The sequence below is a fragment of the Arachis ipaensis genome, chromosome B04 (genome assembly GCF_000816755.2).
Source record: "Arachis ipaensis cultivar K30076 chromosome B04, Araip1.1, whole genome shotgun sequence".
In the NCBI taxonomy this organism is placed as follows: domain Eukaryota; kingdom Viridiplantae; phylum Streptophyta; class Magnoliopsida; order Fabales; family Fabaceae; genus Arachis; species Arachis ipaensis.
In genome coordinates this window covers 40,743,570-40,763,809 of record NC_029788.2, presented here as the reverse complement: position 1 = coordinate 40,763,809, position 20,240 = coordinate 40,743,570, and the positions used below count along the sequence as shown (strand labels likewise).

The window sequence follows — 20,240 nt, the reverse complement described above, 5'->3', positions numbered from 1 at the left end:
GCAGAACTTGGAACGCGAGCTGGCAAGCCAGGAGCCCCACCAACCAGATCCTAGACGAGATCGCTCCCGATCTCCTCAAAGGAGACGGAGAAGTCCCCGCAGAAGTTGTTCCAGATGCACACCGAGCCCCCGATCAGAATCAAAAAGTCAAGGGGAGAGCGGGGAGGTGCCAAGAAGAAGGCGAGACCCCCTGATTTACACCCGGCCTCTGACGGGACAAACCGCAGAGGGGAACCGAGAAGGCAGTAGAGAAAAACCAAGGAGAATGCGACGTCCCACAATCATCGGGGCAACCCATTTCCATCATTCTATCCTCAAGGTCCGGCTACTGAAGCACTTCGATAAGCCAACGGACATGAGGTACGATGGGATCCAAGACCCCCAAGAGCATCTAATGGCCTTCGAGGCCATGATGAACTTAGAAGGGGTGGGCGATGAAGTGAGATGTCGCGCCTTCTCCGTCACCTTAGCGGGCCCGGCAATACATTGGTTCAAGGCCCTCCCCCAAGGCTCCGTGACGAACTTCGTGGACATCACCCGCGCCTTCCTGGCTCAGTTTACCATACATATTGCTAAAGCGAAGCACCCGATCAACTTGTTCGGGGTGACACAAAGAAGCGGCGAACCGACCAGGAGGTACCTAGATAGGTTCAATGACGAGTGCTTGGAGATTGACGGCCTAACCGACTCGGTAGCCAGCTTGTGCTTGACGAATGGGTTGCTGAACGAGGATTTTAGGAAACACCTTACCACCAAGCTCGTGTAGACAATACAAGAAATCCAAAACGTGGCTAGAGAATATATCAATGATGAAGAGGTTAGTCAGGTCGTGGCAGGCAACAAGCGGCAGCCAACCTACAACCATGCTCGACAGTTCGGTAACAGGGAAAGGCTTAGGGAGCACTCCAAGGACGGAGCTCTAGCTAAAACCTTCAAGCCGTTCCCCTCGGGTAGGGAAGTTTACCAAGTACACCCCCCTGGCAGCCCTAATTGTTGAAGTTTATCAGCAGATCGCCGACAAAGGCATCCTGTCAAAGCCCCGACAACTCAAGGATAGGACGGGAGGGAAAAAACTTCTATTGCGACTACCACAAGGACTACGGCCTCAAGACCCAAGATTGTTTCGACCTGAAAGATGCTCTGGAGCAGGCGATCTAGGAAGGCAAGTTGGCTGAATTCTCGCACCTCATAAGAGAGCCCCGGAGGCGGGATCGCGATTGATCTGGCGACGACAAGAACCGCACCGTGAGACAGAGGCAAGAACCTAAGGAGGACAATGAACGCGGCCTTACGATCGTGAACGTTGTGGTCAGGAGAGACATGGCTCCTAGGTCAAAGTCGGCATGCAGGAAGGACGCCAAAGCCCTGGCGGTATTATCATCCAACCCCGCACCTCCCCCCCAGAAGATTTCAGCCAATAGCATTCGGTCCAGAAGACCAATTGTTTGACGACTTAACGGAGAACCCTCCCATGGTGATCATAGCAAGAGTGGGGTCTGGTCTGGTCAGGCGAATCCTCGTGGACACCGGGGCCGATTCGAACATCCTGTTTCGAAACATTTTCGATGCTCTGGGTCTCCGGGACTCCGACCTAAGGACCCACCAGCACGGTGTGGTTGGCTTGGGTGACAACTTTATTAAGCCTGATGGGATAGTCTCCCTACCGATCTCAATAGGGGGAGGCCGAGAGAAAAGGTCGGTAATGGCGAAGTTCGTTGTTTTAAGGGACTCCATGGCCTACAACATCATCTTGGGTAGGAAAACCATCAATGAGTTCGGAGCAGTAATTTGTACTAAGCTACTGGTGATAAAGTTTGTTTCTGATAATGGGTCAATTGGATCTGTCAAGGGAGATTTGGAAACGGTGGTCGCTTGCGACAACGCCAGTTTCTCCCTAAGAAAGAAGTCCAAAGAAGCATCCAGAGTCTTCTTGGCCGACCTAGACGCACGAGTCGACGACAAACCCAGGCCAAAACCCGAAGGAGTCCTCAAGAAATTTAGGGTCGGCGACTCGGAAGAAAAGTTCACCTTCATGAACAGGAACCTCCCTCATGACCTAAAAGAACCATTGGTGGAGATGATCCGGGAAAACGGCGACTTATTCGCCTAGACACCAGCCGACATGCTGGGGATTGACCCCCAGATCATGTCGCACCACCTAGCTGTGAAGGCGAAGGCTATGCCAGTGGCGTAAAAGAGGAGAAAAATGTCCCAGGAAAGAGCTGGCGAGGTGGCCATGCAAACGGCCAGCCTGCTAGAGGCGGGGTTCATCCGGGAACTAGACTACTCGACTTGGCTTTCGAATGTAGTCCTAGTTAAGAAGCCCAACGGGAAATGGAAAATGTGCATGGACTATTCTGACCTCAACAAGACCTGCCCCAAGGATTCTTTCCCCTCCCTAATATTGATGCTCTTGTTGACGCGGCTGCGGGATACCGGTATCTGAGTTTCATGGACACATACTCTGGCTACAACCAGATACCGATGCACCGGCCAGATGAAGAAAAGATGGCATTCATAACGCCAGGGGGAACGTACTGCTATAAAGTGATGCCATTTGGACTGAAGAACGCAGAAGCTATGTACCAAAGGCTAATGAACAAGATATTCAGCGATCTTATCGGCAAGACGGTGGAAGTGTATGTAGACGACATTCTGGTAAAGACCATCAAGGCTGAGGACCTCATCGGTGATCTAGAGAACGTGTTCGCGTCTCTTTAGCGGCACGGCATGAGGCTTAACCCGCTCAAGTGCGCATTTTCCATGGAAGCCGGAAAATTCTTGGGGTTTATGATAACCGAAAGAGAAGTAGAGGCTAACCCGGAGAAATGCGAAGCAATCTTACAAATGAAGAGCCCAGGATGCATAAAAGACATCTAGAGATGGGTGGGAAGGCTCACCGCACTATCCCGCTTCCTCGGCGCATTGGCCGCCAAAGCTCTGCCATTCTTCAACTTGATGAAAAAGGGGATAGTATTCGAATGGACCCCGGCGTGTGAAGAAGCCTTCAAGCACTTCAAGGATATAATCTCGGCACCGCCTGTCCTTGGAAAACCTAAGAATGGAGAGGCGTTGTACCTGTACTTAGCAATAACTGATGAGGCTTTGGCAACAGTCCTAGTGCGAGAAGAAGGAAAGATCCAGCAACTAATCTATTTTGTAAGTAAGGTGTTACAAGGGGCGGAGCTGAGGTACAGTAAGCTAGAGAAGCTAGCATATGCACTCCTGACCTACTCCCGTAGGCTGTGACAGTACTTCCAAGGATACCAGATAATCGTTAGGACGGACTAGGCAATCCGCCAAGTACTCCAGAAACCCGATTTGGCGGCCAGGATGATGACCTGGGCAATCGAACTGTCTAAATATGACTTGCAGTACGAACCCAGACATGCGATCAAGGCCCAAGCCATGGCTGAGTTCCTGGTAGAAGTAACGGGAAGCCCTCCCAAGACGCTGAGCACACGGTGGAAGCTCCATGTGGACGGAACCTCCAACCAAACATTCGGGGGAGCGGGGATCATCCTGGAAAGTCCAACTGGAGTCGTATATGAGCAATCGGTCAAGTTTGAATTCCTGGTGTCCAACAGTCAAGCGGAATACGAGGCCCTTCTTGGCGGCCTAGTCCTGGCAAGAGAGGTCGGGGCCACCAGAGTAAAAGAGTATAGCGACTCTCAGGTCGTGACTTCACAGATTAATGGAACTTACCAAGCCAGAGATTCACTATTGCAGAAATATTTGGAGAGGGTCAAAAAGTTGAGCGAGGAGTTCGACGAGGTCACGGTGCAGCACGTTCCGAGAGTGAGGAACACCCGGGCAGACCTCCTATCAAAACTGGCGAGTACAAAGCCAGGAACAGATAACCAGTCTCTGATTCAAGGTTTAGTGAAAGAACCAACGGTGACCCTACATATAACACGGGAAACCGACCCTCCCTCCTGGGTGGACCCAATCATTGAGAAGCGGTAAAGGCCTAAGAAGAGAAGCGGCCAAGTATACGATAATACAAGGCCAACTGTTTAAGAAAGGGCTCAACCAACCCCTATTGAAGTGTCTGCGCCCCGACCAAACGAACTACGTGTTAAGGGAGGTCCATGAGGGATGTTGTGGCCACCACATCGGGGGAAGGCCTTAGCGCAGAAGGTCGCCAGGGCCAGCTATTACTAGCCCTCAATGACGGCAAATTCTAAAGAGTTTGTGAAGAAGTGCAGAAGATGCCAGGAGAACACCAACTTCCACAAAGAGACAGCAGCCGAACTAAGCCTACTGATGGCCCCTCGACCATTCTCACAATGGAAAGTCGATCTGTTAGGGCCTTTCCCGGTCAGACCGGACAGGTCAAGTACCTAATTGTCGCGATCGACTATTATACCAAGTGGGTAGAGACCGAGCCGCTGTCCAGCATATCCTCGGCTAATTGTCAGAAGTTCATGTGGAGACAAGTAATAGCCAAATTTGGGGTCCCGGAGGTCGTCATCTCGGACAATGGGACACAGTTTTCCAACAAGAAATTCGGAGAGTTTCTCACCGGCTTGGGCATAAGGCAGAAACTCTCGTCTGTTGAGCACCCCCAAACCAACGGCCAAGTCGAAGCTGCGAACAAGGTCATCCTACAAGGCCTCAAGAAGCGACTTGACCAAAAAAAGGGAGCATTGGTTAGCCTCGGTCCTCTGGTCCTATCGCACAACACAGCAGTCATCTACCGAGGAGACGCCCTTCCGGCTCACCTATGGGGTGGATGCGATAATACCCGTGGAGATCGGGAAACCAAGCCCACGACTACTTTTGCGAGGAGTAGAAGAAGCCGTAGAAAAGGACTTGGTGGATGAAGCTAGAGAGATGGCCCACTTGTCGGAGACGGCATTGAAACAAAGGATAGCCCTGCGTTATAACGCCAAAGTACTCAAGAGAAAGTTTGAGCAAAGCGACCTGGTCTTACGACGCAACGATGTCGGACTCCCGACTCCAGGGGAAGGAAAGTTGTCGGCAAATTGGGAAGGCCCGTATAGGGTAAAGGAAGTGCTCGAAAACGGCGCTTACAAATTGGAACGTTTGGACGGCAGAGAGGTTTTGAGAACCTGGAACGCGAGCAACCTAAGAAGGTTCTATTCCTAGTGCCGGACTAACCGGTTTAGTAAGACCCGTATTACTTTATGTTTGGATTATTTTCCATTAATTGTTTAGTTGGAATTCATCGTCTCCTTTTTTGACGTTAATTGTTTCATATTTATTCAAATTAATCAAGTCACTTTGCCAAGTAGAAGTAACAGGCGCCTTAACAACACGGTATACCAGGACTGATCACCCCGGGAACCACTGAAGTAGTAAACGCCACAATAAACGGACACTAAAATGGTAAAATCCATGACCTGACTTCGTTAATTACCAACGGAACGGTAAACAAGTATAAACGAATAGCTAATTACCAATAAAACAATAAGAAAACATCAAACAAGTTAATTACTAATAAAGCGGCGAACAAACAGTTTTGTTGCATACCGACAAAACGATGAACAAGTTCGCCAAAACTACTAAAGTGTTCAAAGATGTACAAATTACAAGATCCAAACAAAATACAAGTGAGATTACATCATTTCTTCGGAATATTAACTAGCTTGCCATCCTTGATGGTCTTGAGAACCCTAACAGCAGAGGTGTCGATGTCGGGAGCTAGCAGCTTCACCTGAGCCTTGATGACCTCCTCAGTCATCAAGATGACATTCTTACCTTGCTTTACGGTCTCCTTGTACTTCTTCTTCAGATCAGCTGCTTCGATCTTGGCTGCGGTTGCCGATGAAAGAGCCTCATCACGCTCCTTCTCGAGTTCTGATAAACCACTATTTTATGGTTTATCTTGTACTCAATTGAGTGGATTTTATCAATCTTTCATACACTTATTCATATGATTTGCATGAGTTTACGTTTTCCTTCCTGATTTTGTGCTATGATTGAAAACATGCTTCTTTGGTCTTAATTTTGATATGTTTAATCTTCTCTTATTACCATTCAATGCCTTGATATGTGTGTTAAGTGTTTTCAGAGATTACAGGGCAGGAATAGCTTAGAGGATGGAAAGGAAGCATGCAAAAGTGGAAGGAATACAAGAAGTTGAAGGAACTGCAAAGCTGTTAGCCTGACCCTCTCGCACTAAAACAACCATAACTTGAGCTACGGAGATCCAAATGTTGCGGTTCCAGTTGCGTTGGAAAGCTAACGTCCGGGCTTCGATTTGATATATAATTTGCCATAGTGTCCATACAGCTAGGCGACGTGAATGCGTGCTCCACGTGGACGCGTCGCAATGACGAAAATCAGCGTGGCAGATTTCACAATCAGCGATTTCTGGGCTATTTCCGACCCAGTTTCAAGCCCAGAAAACACAGATTAAAGGCTGCAAAGTGGAGGAATGAAGGGAGACGACGGATATTTCACTTTTCATAATTTAGATGTAGTTTTAGAGAGAGAGAGAGAGGCTCTCTCCTCTCTCTTAGGATTTAGGATTAGGATTCCTCTTAAAGGAATTAGGATTTCTTATTATTTCAACTTACAATTTCTTCTGAGTTCCAGGTTCAATGTTCCTTTTATTTATTTTTCCAATTTAATTTATGAACTTTTCAATGTTAGATTTGAATATTCTATTTAATATAATTTGAGGTATTTTCAGATCTATGATTTGTTTCTTTTATTTATAATATAAATAATTTAGAATTTTTTCTTTTGGCTTTGGTTAAGTGATTGGTGATGCTTGAGTTATCAAACTCGAGGTGTTGACTGAAAATTGGAATTCTTTGCTGATTAATTTGGATTCCACTAACTCTAGTCTTTCCAAGGGAAAGACTAGGACTTGAGGATTCATATTGATTTATCCACCTGACTTACCTTTGTAGTTAGAGTAGGAGCAAAATCCAATTCTCATCACAATTGATAAGGATAACTAGGATAGGACTTCCAGTTCTCATACCTTGCCAAGAGCTTTTCTAGTTAGTAGTTTATTCCTTTTTCCATTTATTATTCTTGCTTTTTATCTTATACATTAAAAAAAAAACCCCAAAAACATATCTTTTTCCATAACCAATAATAAATCATACCTCCCTGCAATTCCTTGAGAAGACGACCCGAGGTTTAAATACTTCGGTTATCAATTTCAAAGGGGTTTTGTTACTTGTGACAACCAAACTTTTGTAAGAAAGGAATTCTTGTCGGTCTAGAAGCTATACTTACAACGGGAATTTATTTGTGAAAATTCTAGATCGTGCGAGAGTTTCGTTCTTCAAGCTCCTTCACCCGACCTTGAGCAGCATTGAGCTGACCCTCCAAGGAAAGCTCCCGCTCAGTAAGATGCGCAACGGCAGCATCGGAGGTCTTAATCTTCTCCTCAGCTTCAGCTAGCTGTGTCTGGAGCGACTTGACCTCAACCTTGTACTTGTTATTAGCCTAGACAGATGACTCAAGCTTGTTCTCCAGTGATCGCGCCCCAGCCAAGGCGATTTCTGCTTTTCTTGCTATGGCGGCTCCCCGGAGCAAGGTACGGTGCATCCATCTGGACTGCGAGAAGAGATCCCCACCATGGAAGAAATCCTCCGTGCCGGAGAGCAGTTGGGAATCAATGAAGTTCCCGGCATCGAAGTTCTTCTCCATCACCGTGAGGATCCCTCGGGGCTAGAGGACGGTTTCTTCTTTCTTGTGTTGTCAACAACAATCACCTCTTCATCCTCCACCTCGATCTCTGGTTGGGGACCCAGACCAGCACCGGTCCCAATCACCTTACCCTGGGTGGGTTGGGACTGAGCCTCAGCCTCGACGGCATCATTAGGAGGCACCTCGTCGTTGGGAGTGGCAGAGTCATCATCACTATCATCAGCAAGAAATGTATTAAACAAATCACCAAGTCCAACTTGCTCGCCAGCCATCGATACTGAAACAAAACGTGAAAACTAGTTAGTCGTTAAACCGGTTAAATAAACAAGGGTAATAGCAAACACGAGTGCACCACTAAACGACTACTCACATATATAACTCCTAGCCATATCCCGATCACCCATGAGGAGATGGGGATTAACATGATTCTTTCCGAAAATGGGTAACAACACGTCGGCGATCCTCTTGTTCTTGGGAGACAACCCTTTGTACATCACCTTAGTAAAGGAGTTAGCTCCCGCCCCGAAACTCCAGTAGGTCGGGATGCGATGTTCTCCCTCCAACGTCAACCAAAAGGGGTGCTGACATTCAGCCGGGCGAACCTTAAAGTACTTATCCTTGAAACCATGATACGGATCCTCAAATAGGCCAAAGATCCTCCGACCTTGGGCTGACCAGAAAGACAAGAAGCCTTTTTTGGCCTTCTCCTCTTTAGAAGGGTTTGTCAAGGTAAAAAGGAATAAAAATACCTCAATAGATGTCGGCAGCTCTAAGTACTCACAGACCATCTCGAAACAGCAGATAGAAGCCCAGGTGTTCGGATGCAACTGAGACGGCGCCACATCGCAACGGTTAAGCAACGCCATTTGAAAAGGGGAGAAGGGGATGCGAACCCCAAGGTGGGTGAACATCGCCTTATAAATCTATATCCAATCGGGGACCCGGGGAGAGTATAGGTTTAGTTGGAATATCCGTTCGTTAGTGGCAGGGACGAAAACCTGGTAATTGGCTTCCTTGTCGCCCCCTCCACAGAGATACTCGGCTTGTCGGAACTCGTCAAGTTCCTCTAGGGTCATTTGGTTGGGGATTTCCTTCACATCCGAAGTCACCCAGGCATATCGATCGAACGGCTACGCTCTCGCAGCGGGAACCCTCATGATAGGACGCTGGACCATACCTACAGTGGGGGCACCACTCAAAGTTAGTCTAGGAGGTCGGGAGACCGGCGCTAACACCAGAGACTACAGTTTGCCTACCCAATACCTACAGTTAAGCAAAGCCTAAATCTATGTTCAAAAATGAAGCCCAAACATCAAAAGCCTGGAATGGTTACCCCCTAATGCCTATGTACTGAAACTATTCAAGCACTCAGTCCAATGAACAATGCGCATGCAGAATCGAAATGGAAGAGCAAGCAGCATAACAACAGAACAAGGCTATCCAGATTATAAGAGGGAAAAAGGAACTTACCAGAATAATAGTAATGATTGAAGGAGGCTGAAAAACTAGGGGAGATTTGGACGAAGCAGGGATTCACAACAAGGAACTTGGGAAGAGATGGGAGAAAACAAAAAAGATGTGATGATAGTAGAGAAGTGGAAGCGAAAGTAAAGGGAAACCAAAAGGAAACTGACGCCTAAAGAAGTGCGAAAGATAAGGGTATAATAGACTTTTCATGCGGGGTTTAAATCAATCATCAAGGGCATTAAATGCTCGGCGCAGAAATCGAGGAGACGTGGGATGTTCCCTCAAGGCGACGAGCCTCACTCGCGCATAGGGGGCACGCCCGCACCACAACCAAGCAGCAGCCCGACTAGGCGACTACACGTGAAGGAGAGCATAACGCGCCAACAACGGCGCTCACGGCCGCAGCTGGCGCGTTGGGAGTCACTGTTCTAGTCCGACCCGGCTGGGTCATTATCCAACCCAACCCGATCAACCGACTAAGCGGACCCCGCGCCCAAATCGCGACCCGAATACCTATCTCCTGGCAGCCAATTGTGTAACAACTGGGAAGGGAAGCTTTCAAGAAGAAAAAGAGAAGACACTATGAAAATTTTCTATTGATGTTTATATGATTTATCACCGGTATTTATAATGTTAATAGTCTGATTAATTATAACTACTTTTAAGGGAATATATCTTTTTAAATTTAAAAGTATGTTTAGTTTATTTATTTTTGTATGAGGTGCTATTTTACATTTTTTTATTATAATATTTGGTGCCAAACTTAACTTTTTTTCAACAATATTTTTAATTTATTTCCTTAATTTTTTATTAAACAACGGGACAAACGTCTGGAAAACAATTACAGACAAATCACTTTAGGATTAACTTTTTCAATATATAGATATGTTTTAATTTTTTTTTTCTATTTATCGTTCATACAATCATACCCTTGACCAATGATCATAAACTATATATGTGTACTGAACATTTAATATAGGGCGAAAGATAAGATAAGAAAACTCTTAAGATTAAATTAGTCTAAATATTTTTAAATTAATGATATCTTAATTAATGTGTGTGCTTTTATAATAGGTAACTTGTATGTTTGCAAAAATTTAAATTGGATTGATCTTATCATATTATTAACAAATGGCATGAATAATGAATTAGATTATATTAGCTTTCATATTTAATTTCAAATTGATTCATTCATATTATATTATATATAATATAATACTATTTTTATTATTAATTGATACTTTTATTTACAATAATTTTCTGAAAACAATTTCTTAGCATAGCTTTTCCAACATAGATATCAAGGCCAATTGCTGTTGTATAAACATTATTTAGTTATTCAGTGACTTGTAACTGAAGCAAACCTTTATTAAAATTTGTATCCAAGCATGATATTTTTATGTTTAGCTTATTGAGATTTTCATGAACAAGCCTTGTAAATTATGATAACTTTTTTTTTGGAATATTATTAGTTAAATTTGACGTCCTAAATTTAAAATCACGTTAAAACTACTTTATTATTATCTTTTTTTAATTCCAAAGTTTTAAATTGTTAAATCTTTTTTTAGAATCAAATAAATCAATCTAATTCAAATTACAATAATTTAAATCTAATTAGATTAAAAAATAAATTCAAATCTATATAATATAACTTACAATTGTTTAAAAAATCAAATCAAATCAATACAATCTAAATAGATACAACTTAAATCGATTTTATTTTTTAAATCGATTCAAACTGTACTACAAATATCTTTTTTTAATTGTCTAGTGATTGTCAATGAAAACTATATTTACACATATATAAACGTATAGATACTCTCATATCTGTAGGTATATATTATATTTATTTTATTTATTTAATAAAAAGAAAAAGTATAACAATAAAAATATTAAACAATGTAAATAATAGATATATCGAATATTCAATTCACTATGTATACGATTGGTTATTCTAATATTAAGATTTAGGTGAATAATTTGGAGTATAGTATGTTTTACTCGAATTGGACCAATTTTAAAGCCCGTTGTTCATGTTGTTCAAAAAAATCATTGAACATAACCCAATAAAAAATCATAGCATAATAACAGTTTGTACTTGTGTACGTTCTTAACAACAATATAATTTCATAATGAGGAATGCTAGGGGGCTAGCAATTTTGGTATTTTATAACCATCAATTGACCATCAATAGTATTTTTAATGGTGTGAGATTACATCTAATGGTGGGAGATCATTCACTTTTATTTTGATGGTTAAGTACTGGCCAAAAAACACAAAAATTGCTAGCCTCTAGACTTTTCCATTCATAAATTATAGAAATATATATACACTTAAAATGTTGATCACGTTTACATTAACAAACTCTTTATCCAAAAGTTCTACTTTTCTCTTACCTTGGATCTTAGAAGACTTATCTAGGCTCATGCTAATTATTTTTTTTTTTTTTTTTTTATTTGTTTTTTTTTTATAATCCTGATTCTTCAAGACACATCATTGCAAGATCAACAAACTTCTCGAAACCATTCAGCGTCGAGCCATCTCGATCTTGTCAATTGAATTCCTCACCACTTTTACAATGTATTTTCCTTGTTCTTTCGGCTTTCTTCCGGTTATCAGTACTTCAAAATCAACAACTTTTGCATTAGTCATCCAGCAAAATGTTGTTTGATTTGATGTTCCTGTGTATAATTGGAGGATCGGCATGTTCGTGAAGATAAGCTAAACCCTTGCAGCTCCAAGGGCTACATTTATCCTTCTATGCCACCCAAATCTAATGCCTGATTTCCCTGCATAGATCACATCACATGCATGTTATAAAATTACAAAACATGATCTAAACTAATATCTGAAGTAAGTGTCAAGCTTGATGTGTAAGAGTACCTGTGATAGTATCCTTCAAGGTTTCATTTGGAACAAACTCATAAACTGAGAAAACCGAGTTCTTGATCGAGATTTTAGGAGAAGAATTGGGAAGAAGAAGAGAGAGAGAGAATAGTTTGAGAAGAGAAGAAGAGAAAGAGAATAGTTTCTGTATATTGATTCAGAAAAAAAAAATTAAGTGAAATAAGTTACAGATTTCCTACTATTTATATTACTAACTTATCCCTAATTCCTAATGTAATTTAAAGCAATTAACCAATTAAGATAATGATACGCTGACTTAGCAACACTAATTTCTAACAGAATTTATTATACAATCAATTTCAACTTGCCATCATAACTGAATACATTTTCATCTCCATCATCCTCCCTCAAGTTGGAAGTACTTGAAACCTGTTCAGAGTTGAAAACATTATCATCTTCATCATCCTCCCTTAAACTTATAGCTACATTTAAAATCTGTTCAGATCCTCCCTCAAGTGGGGTATGCAAATCCAGCATGCCCAACTTGGAAGTGAGTGCTTGAAAAGGATCGGGTGCCAAAGCTTTGGTGAGAAGATTAGCTGTTTGATTAGCTGAGTTAATGGGTAGCAACTTCAATATGCCAGCTTGTGCCTTTTCTCTTACAATGTGACAATCCACTTCAATATGTTTGATGCGCTCATGAAACACTGGATTGGCAGCAATGTACATGGCTGATTGATTATCACAATAGAGATTAATAGGTTGCAGATGAGGAAGTTGGTAATCATGCAGCAAATACAATAACCATTGACCCTCTTTTGTTGCTTGAGCCATGGCTCGATACTCTGCTTCTGAAGAAGAACAAGCCACAGTCGTTTGCTTCTTACTCTTCCAAGAAATGAGAGAAGATCCCAAGAAAAAATAATAACCTGTCACTGATTTCCTAGAATCAGCACAGGTTGCCCAATCCGAATCAACAAAACCAGAGAGGCGAAGAGTATTTTGGCATGAGAAAAACAACCCTTTCGCAGGAGCTTGCTTGATGTAACGAAGGATATATGGAGCAGCCTTGTAGTGTTCATCAGTAGCACAATCAAGAAATTGGCTAAGCTTTCCCACAGCAAATGCAATATCTGGCCGTGTATTAGTCAAATATAGTAACCTTCCAAGTAACCTCCGAAAACATGTTAGGTCCTCAAGTTTCATGCCATTCTCTTTAGAAATTTTACCATTATAAAGCATAAGAACACTGGCTGGTTTTGCCTCTAACATCCCATACTCCTCAAGTAAGTCAAGTGTGTACTTACGTTGATATAAGGCAATGCCTCGGGAACTACGTGCCACTTCCATACCAAGAAAAAATTTTAGCTTTCCCAAGTCTTTGATACTAAACTCAGCATCCAATGCTTTCTTGATAGTCTCAATTTCAATCATATTGTCTCCAGATAAAACTAAACCATCCACATATACAAGAATTACAGTCAGGCCATTATTAGTGTGTTTGGTGAAGAAAGAATGATCATGGCTTGATTTGATGAAGCCATGCTGCTGAAGAAAGCCACTGAGACGCAAATTCCACTGCCGACTAGCCTGTTTGAGACCATACAAAGACTTGTCAAGCCGACAAACTGCACTATTGGGAACAACAAGGCCTTGTGGAGGAAGCATGTATACTTCTTCTTGTAACTCGCCATGCAAAAAGGCGGTATTCACATCCAGCTGGTATAATTTCCATCCTTTTGCTGCTGCCAAAGTGAGTAGAAGTCTCAATGTAGTGAGCTTTACAACCGGACTAAATGTATCAAAGTAATCATAGCCAGCTTGTTGACTAAAACTTCGAGCCACAAGTCAAGCTTTATGCCTTTCAACACTTCCATCGGGATTGAATTTAACCTTGAAGACCCACTTGCAACCAATGGCACGCTTTCCCGGAGGTAAAGAAGTAATTGTCCAAGTTTTGTTCTTCTCAAGAGCGAGTAACTCCGCACTAATTGCATTTCTCCAACACTCGTGCAGAACATCTTGTTCATAAGTCTTCGGCTGAACTGTAGTAGTTATAGCAAGGGAAAAAGCTCTATAGATGGGGGAGAGCCGCCCATAATCCACCATTTGAGATAGTCCATATTTTCTTGAACATGATTGGACATTAGAGCAACCTGTGTCAACCAACATGCAATGATAGTCTTGTAGGTAATTAGGTGGCTTTCTAATGCGGGTGGATCTTCTAGGCTGAATGTGATGGGATGAATTAGGTTGAAATGCATGATGATGTGAAACTGGTGTACTATGAGATGCATTTGTGGGCTCATGATGTATATGTTGAGAACTTAAATCATGCAATTGTAGCGGACAAGATGTAGAGAAATGTAATGGGTATGAAGGATATTGCAAATTCAATGAATTATCAACAAAAGGATCAATGTCATCAAAATGATAAGTAATGTTATGCTTGGGAGCAAAATCAGCTTGACTTTCTTGAGGAATTGTTTGAGTGGATTTATATGGAAAACAATGCTCATAAAATTCTACATTTCTAGACAAATATGTTTCCCTAGTGTAAAGATCAAATAGAACATACCCTTTAGTGCCGGTTTGATAACCAAGGAATACACTTTTTCGTGCCTTTGGGTCAAATTTTTTTCTCCCTTGTGAAATGGTGGATGCATAAGCCAAACAACCAAAAATTTTAATATGATTTATGTCAGTATTTTTGTTAAATAAAACTGCAAAGGGGGTTTGATTTTTCAAAACTGGACTTGGTAATCTATTTATTAAATGTACAGCTTGACTAATGGCATAATTCCAAAAACACTTTGGTAAACCAGATTGAAAAAACAATGCCCTTGCAATATTTAATATGTGTTGATATTTTCTCTCAACAATACCATTTTGTTGGGGCGTTTCAGCACAAGAAGTTTGATGAATGATGCCATATAAATTGTAAAAAGTGATTTTAAACTCAGGACCATTATCCGAGCGAATGGTCTTAACTTGGGTTTGAAACTGAGTTTTAACATAGGTTATAAAATTTTGTATCAAAGTGCTTGCCTCTGACTTTAACTTCATGAAATAAACCCAAACAAATCTTGTTTTATCATCCACAATTATTAAAAAATATTTAAAACCTCGTAAAGAAACTGATGCTATAGGACCCCAAATATTCATATGCAAAAGATCAAAATTATTTTGGCTTCTTGATTCACTAAGAGAAAATGGCGAACGCTTTTGCTTTGCAAAATGACAAGAGTCACAAGGTATATCAAAATCAATTTTATTGCACTGTATAGAAGGATAAATTTGTTTTATTATTTCTAATTTGCTTTGTGGTACATGGCCTAGCCTATAATGCCACAAATCATTATTTAAAAAATTTGAAAAATATTGATTTTGTGCAATTGTATCTGCAAACCTAGTATTCAAGCTAAGTGCTATACTTTTGCTGCAATTTTCTGAATTTGCTGTATGCAATGGATGTCCTAAATGCTTCGTATCTGCTGTCTCTAATGTTGGAATGCCTAATTGAGATGGTGAATGCATCATGTACAGCCCTCTTTTTGCTCTAGCTGTGCCAATCATCTTCAAGGAATTCTGGCTCTGTATCTCACAATATTGATCAGTAAAAACACATTGACAATGCAAGCTTTTTGTAATTTTGGATATGGAAATTAAATTAAAGTTGAAACTTGGTATATACAGCGCATCATTGAGATAAAATGTGTTTGAAAATACCACAGTTCCACTTATTCGTGCTGTTGTTTGTGTCCCATTTGGTAACTTGACCAGAATTGGCCTAATATGCCTAAAAGTAGTAAAAAAAAATGCATTGAGTGTAACACATGATCTGTGGCACCTGTGTCTAGCACCCAAGAGTTTGAAAAAAAAGTTTTTACTGACAATAAATGTGCAATATGGGAGCTCATGCAAAGTGTATAAGTCTCTAAGATTATACCTCTCTTTTTTGCATTGGTGTGGCAGGTTTCTCTCATATTTGCTCCTTGACAGGGCTGTGTACACTCCTGTTGAAGAAAGGTAAGAAGTGCGTTTCTCAAATTCTGATTAGACAAAGATTGAACATCACTCTCCTTCTCTTCTTTCTCTGTACAATCACTATTTCCTTCAACTTCAGTGGCTATCTGATTTGTCACAGCTGCATTGTTCACTTCTCGTGATAATTTTTGCCTTTGGAAGTGGGGTGGGAACCCATGTTTGTGGTAACAGGTATCCACAAGGTGCCCTACCATATGACAATATGAACATGTCGTAGATGAGCTCCTTCCACCACCTCTTCCAGTTCTCCCTGCTCGTCTTCCTCGGCCTCTTCCTCTAGGAACATAGTTGTTAAAATTGTGCACTGAATTGGCCACTGCAGCAAAATTTCTAACCTCCTGATCTGGACCATGAAGCTGCCTCTCTTGTTGAGTAAGCAAAGAGAACACTTCATTGATAGTAGGAAGAGGTCTCATAAGCATTATTTGGGATTTCACAGTCCCATATTGCTCATTCAAGCCTCTCAAAAATCTTACTGCATAATTCTCTCTTCTGTAATTCCTCATTGTTTGAAGACCACAATCACACTCTTTATTGCAATCCTTGCATTTAGGAACTGGCTGGAAGCTTTCAATTTCTTCCCAAACTGCCTTCATCTTCGTGTAGTATCCTGTAATGGTTAAATCTCCCTGTTTCATTGTGTATAATTCTTCTTCTAACTCAGCAATCTTAAACAAATCTCCATGATAATACATGTGCTTTAAATCAACCCACAGATCTACAACAATCTCATTCCAAGCTACACTCTATGCAATTTCAGTACTCAATGACAAATTAATCCAGGCTACAACATATGTGTTGCATTTATCCCAAGCTATAAAAGTTGGACTATCCTTATTCGGTTTTTGTATAGTTCCATCAATGAATCCTAGTTTGTTCTTTGATTTCAAGGCTAACCTCATAGTTCTAGACCAGGAATTATAGTTCTGAGTATTCAAAGTAACAGTAACAATAGAGATTCCCGGATTCTCACCTGGATGCAAGTAATAAACACTGGATGGATCTGATAAGAAATTAGCACTTGATTTTGCGCTTGATAGTTGCATATTTGAGAGTTTGCTCAAAACCCGTGCTAAGCTTTGAAGTTTCGCTGGAGAAAACTCTGAATCTAGAGTTTGATTCATCTCAGGGTCTGAACTAGGGTTGTTTGCCATTGTGACCAAGCCACAGTTCCAATTGCATCAACGACACCCTTTCTTCAATTTCAATCTTCCGCGCTCACTGCACCATGAGAAAACCGAGTTCTTGATCGAGATTTTGGGAGAAGAATTGGGGAAGAAGAGAATAGTTTCTGTATATTGATTCAGAAAAAAAATTAAGTGAAATAAGTTACAGATTGCCTACTATTTATATTACTAACTTATCCCTAATTCCTAATTTAATTTAAAGCAATTAACCAATTAAGATAATGATAAGCTGACTTAGCAACACTAATTTCTAACAGAATTTGTTATACAATCAATTTCAACTTGCCATCATAACTGAATGCATTTTCATCTCCATCATAAACCAGCAGCTGCTCCCCTTCTTCAAAGCAGAATCCAACTAGGCTTACCAGATTCTTGTGGTGAACCCTTGAAAGGAGTTCAATCTCGGCTTTTTGAATTCTAACCTGCCCTGCTTCGATTCCTTTTGAGCTCGTGAAAAGTTGTTAGTGTATTACTTAAGTTCTTTAAAAGAGAACTGCCTTGCTGCCTTTAACTCATCTACACAGACACAACTGCTCATGAATACATGTAGTCTGTTGGATTGTTAAGACACGAATAAGAAAACATAAAAGACATTTGTCATTAAAAACTACCAAGAGGATTGTTTCGAGAAATCGCTCTTTCTGCCCTTAGCTTCTGAAACACCTGCAAGTAGTAATAACACAAGGACAAAAGAACCACCAACAGCCGCACCAATCAACATTGCAGTGTTTGATGAGTTACTCAACTGCTTAGGCTCTTGATCATGACAAAGAAATAGAGAAAATAAGTTAAGTCCAAAACATAACAAGTGTTGATGAATGATGATTCCTCTACGCTAGTCAATGGAAAACAATTCAATTCGAGTGCAAATCAATAAGTTGCAACTTTTTGCTATAGTTGGGGACAAGATTCAGTGTTCTATTAAGATGATTCTCACTTAGCACCCTATCAACAAAGCAAAAGTAACAGCATTAGTATAATATATTGATTATAGAAGTGATAATGATAGTTTTTTTTTTATTATTTCTGAGAGTGAAACTCACATATGCTGCAAAGAGGGAAGGCTAAAGAAATCAGCAGGTATTTGTCCAGAAAGGTTCGCCTCCTGCATCCGTCTGCCATAAAAGAGAGACAAAAACTGCATTGAAGTGTTGAAAAAAGCACATTGATACAGAAGAGTGAAATAAGTAACAAAAAGAAAGACTTACAATGTTGTTAAATTCTTCATAGTCAAAAGCCATTGTGAAAAAATCTGTGCTAACAAAGGCATTATTGCTCAAATCCCTTCAACATAGATTTTAGAGAATTTCACCATTGTATTACAAGAAACATTCAATTCATCCCAACACGAGTTTTCTCCGTTCCTAGGACTCTAACTCAAAGATTTTTGAGATGGGAACAGAGTTGCTCACCACTCGACCAACTCAATGTTGGTATGTTAAGAATCAATTTGGGTACATATAAAATATTACACACCTAAAACTAAAACTAACTTACCTAAACTATCGTGATTAATAATAATGCAGTTATCTAAAATCAAATGCTTGTCTACTTACAAGTATTTCAGGGAGCTCATTCCAGTAATATTTGGCAGGGGACCTTCCAGCTTATTGTTGCAAAATATCCTGAAAAGCATAAAATAAATTCTTGTCATGGAAATATTGAATTTCCAAGAGAGATACCAAAAACTATAGTGCTTGCAGCTCTGCAATATTGGTAAGGTTGTTGAGGCTCTGAGGCACTAATCCTCTTAATGTATTGTTTTCAAAATCCTCTTAATGTATTGTTTTTTTTTTTCAAAGCGTCTGTATCCACAAGACAAAAAATATGAGCAAATTATGCCAAATTAAATGAATTTGTTTGAGGATTTGATGTATATAATCACTCACATCAAAGTTAGATTCTGAACAATTCCAATTGTGTCCGGAATCTCACCGGTTAGCCGATTGTTATCAAGAATCCTGGGAGTGAAAACATGGAGAAATTCATTCAGTTTGATCAATAGGTATGCTGTTAAAACTTGCCACTTTGAATGCCAAGACAACAAACAGATGCTGTATTGTGATTTTGTTTCTCTAGTTAGGAAGTTTGGTTTTGTTTGATTAGTATTGTTATGACAAATATAATTCCCTCCATTTCATCATTTGAAAACCTGATACAATATTATATTCGATTACACTGATATAAAAATGAATCAAAATTTTAAGATCAAGTCCGCTAGGGAGCCAATAACTAATTATTAAGCCGCGGTCAAACAAACCTACTCATTCACTATTTTTTTTTAAATTATCATTTTACCCCTTCTCACTTCTTTCTCCTTTTTTGAATACGGCAACTTCACCCCTCACCACCAACCATCAACCACCAGTTTTGCTGCCTCACACGGCCCCTCGTCAAGGCTTGAATCTGTTACCTTAAGGTTCCATGGGGACAACTCATCAACGGTTGCTCCAAAATTCTCCTTTATCCAAAATTTTTATAGTATAAAAATAAAAAAGAAAGAGAAGTGAGTTACAAGTTACAACAACTTACAAGTGCTGTGCTTTCAGGAGCATGTCAAGACTAGGGGATATTGGGATTGCTCCTTCAAATTCATTTTTTGTTAAATCAAGCCAATTCAGGTTTGCTAGATTCCCAATTGAAGACGGAATTTTTCCACCAAAATTGTTCGAATTTAAGGACCTTCAATTACAAAATGTGCCTCTAAACTTAGATTATCATGATTAGTATCTACTTGCATATAGTTCTTTGTATTCAAACTTTATTCAATGACTATTATATTCATTAATTTTTTTTTACTAACTTAATAGATCAATTATAGCTAACATTACTATATAATTTCTCAACCTGTTCATCTATAAATGCAATAGAAAAAAAATATGTTGCAGGAATAAACTATCAAAATTTTATTTAAGAAAGTTCAGAATATTGATAAATTTATTTATAAATAAATAAAACTATCTTTATACTCGTAAAAGATGAAAAAATATCATTTTTATTTATGAAAATTTAGAATATTAACAATCTATCTATATATAAATAAAATTAACCTTT

The 20,240-nt window shown here is 40.3% G+C and overlaps 4 protein-coding genes across 8 annotated transcripts; 2 read left to right on the top strand and 2 right to left on the bottom strand.

Annotated features, from left to right (window-relative positions):
* On the top strand, positions 266-766 carry LOC107636404. The gene has a single exon (XM_016339918.1). It carries the CDS (start codon positions 266-268, stop codon positions 764-766), a length of 501 nt encoding a protein of 166 aa, XP_016195404.1.
* LOC107636406 lies at positions 4,212-4,826 on the top strand. The gene has a single exon (XM_016339919.1). The coding sequence runs from the start codon at positions 4,212-4,214 to the stop codon at positions 4,824-4,826; it is 615 nt and encodes a 204-aa protein (XP_016195405.1).
* Positions 15,690-16,691, bottom strand: LOC110271492. The gene is made up of 2 exons (XM_021122433.1): positions 15,899-16,691; positions 15,690-15,748 (listed from the first exon to the last, which is right to left on the bottom strand). Exons 1-2 carry the CDS (start codon positions 16,689-16,691, stop codon positions 15,690-15,692), a joined length of 852 nt encoding a protein of 283 aa, XP_020978092.1.
* Positions 17,343-19,975, bottom strand: LOC110271035 (probable leucine-rich repeat receptor-like protein kinase At5g49770). 5 transcript variants are annotated; one of them, XR_002361025.1, is made up of 7 exons: positions 19,719-19,975; positions 19,076-19,147; positions 18,743-18,811; positions 18,395-18,470; positions 18,230-18,301; positions 17,798-18,131; positions 17,343-17,702 (listed from the first exon to the last, which is right to left on the bottom strand). XR_002361025.1 is itself a non-coding variant. In XM_021121126.1 (6 exons), exons 1-6 carry the CDS (start codon positions 19,739-19,741, stop codon positions 18,041-18,043), a joined length of 393 nt encoding a protein of 130 aa, XP_020976785.1. In that variant the 5' UTR covers positions 19,742-19,972; the 3' UTR covers positions 17,343-18,040. The 5 variants fall into 5 exon arrangements, 1 of the variants encoding a protein (XP_020976785.1); XR_002361026.1 differs by having other exon boundaries at positions 18,395-18,438; positions 19,719-19,973; XR_002361028.1 differs by lacking the exons at positions 19,076-19,147; positions 19,719-19,975 and adding an exon at positions 19,485-19,601.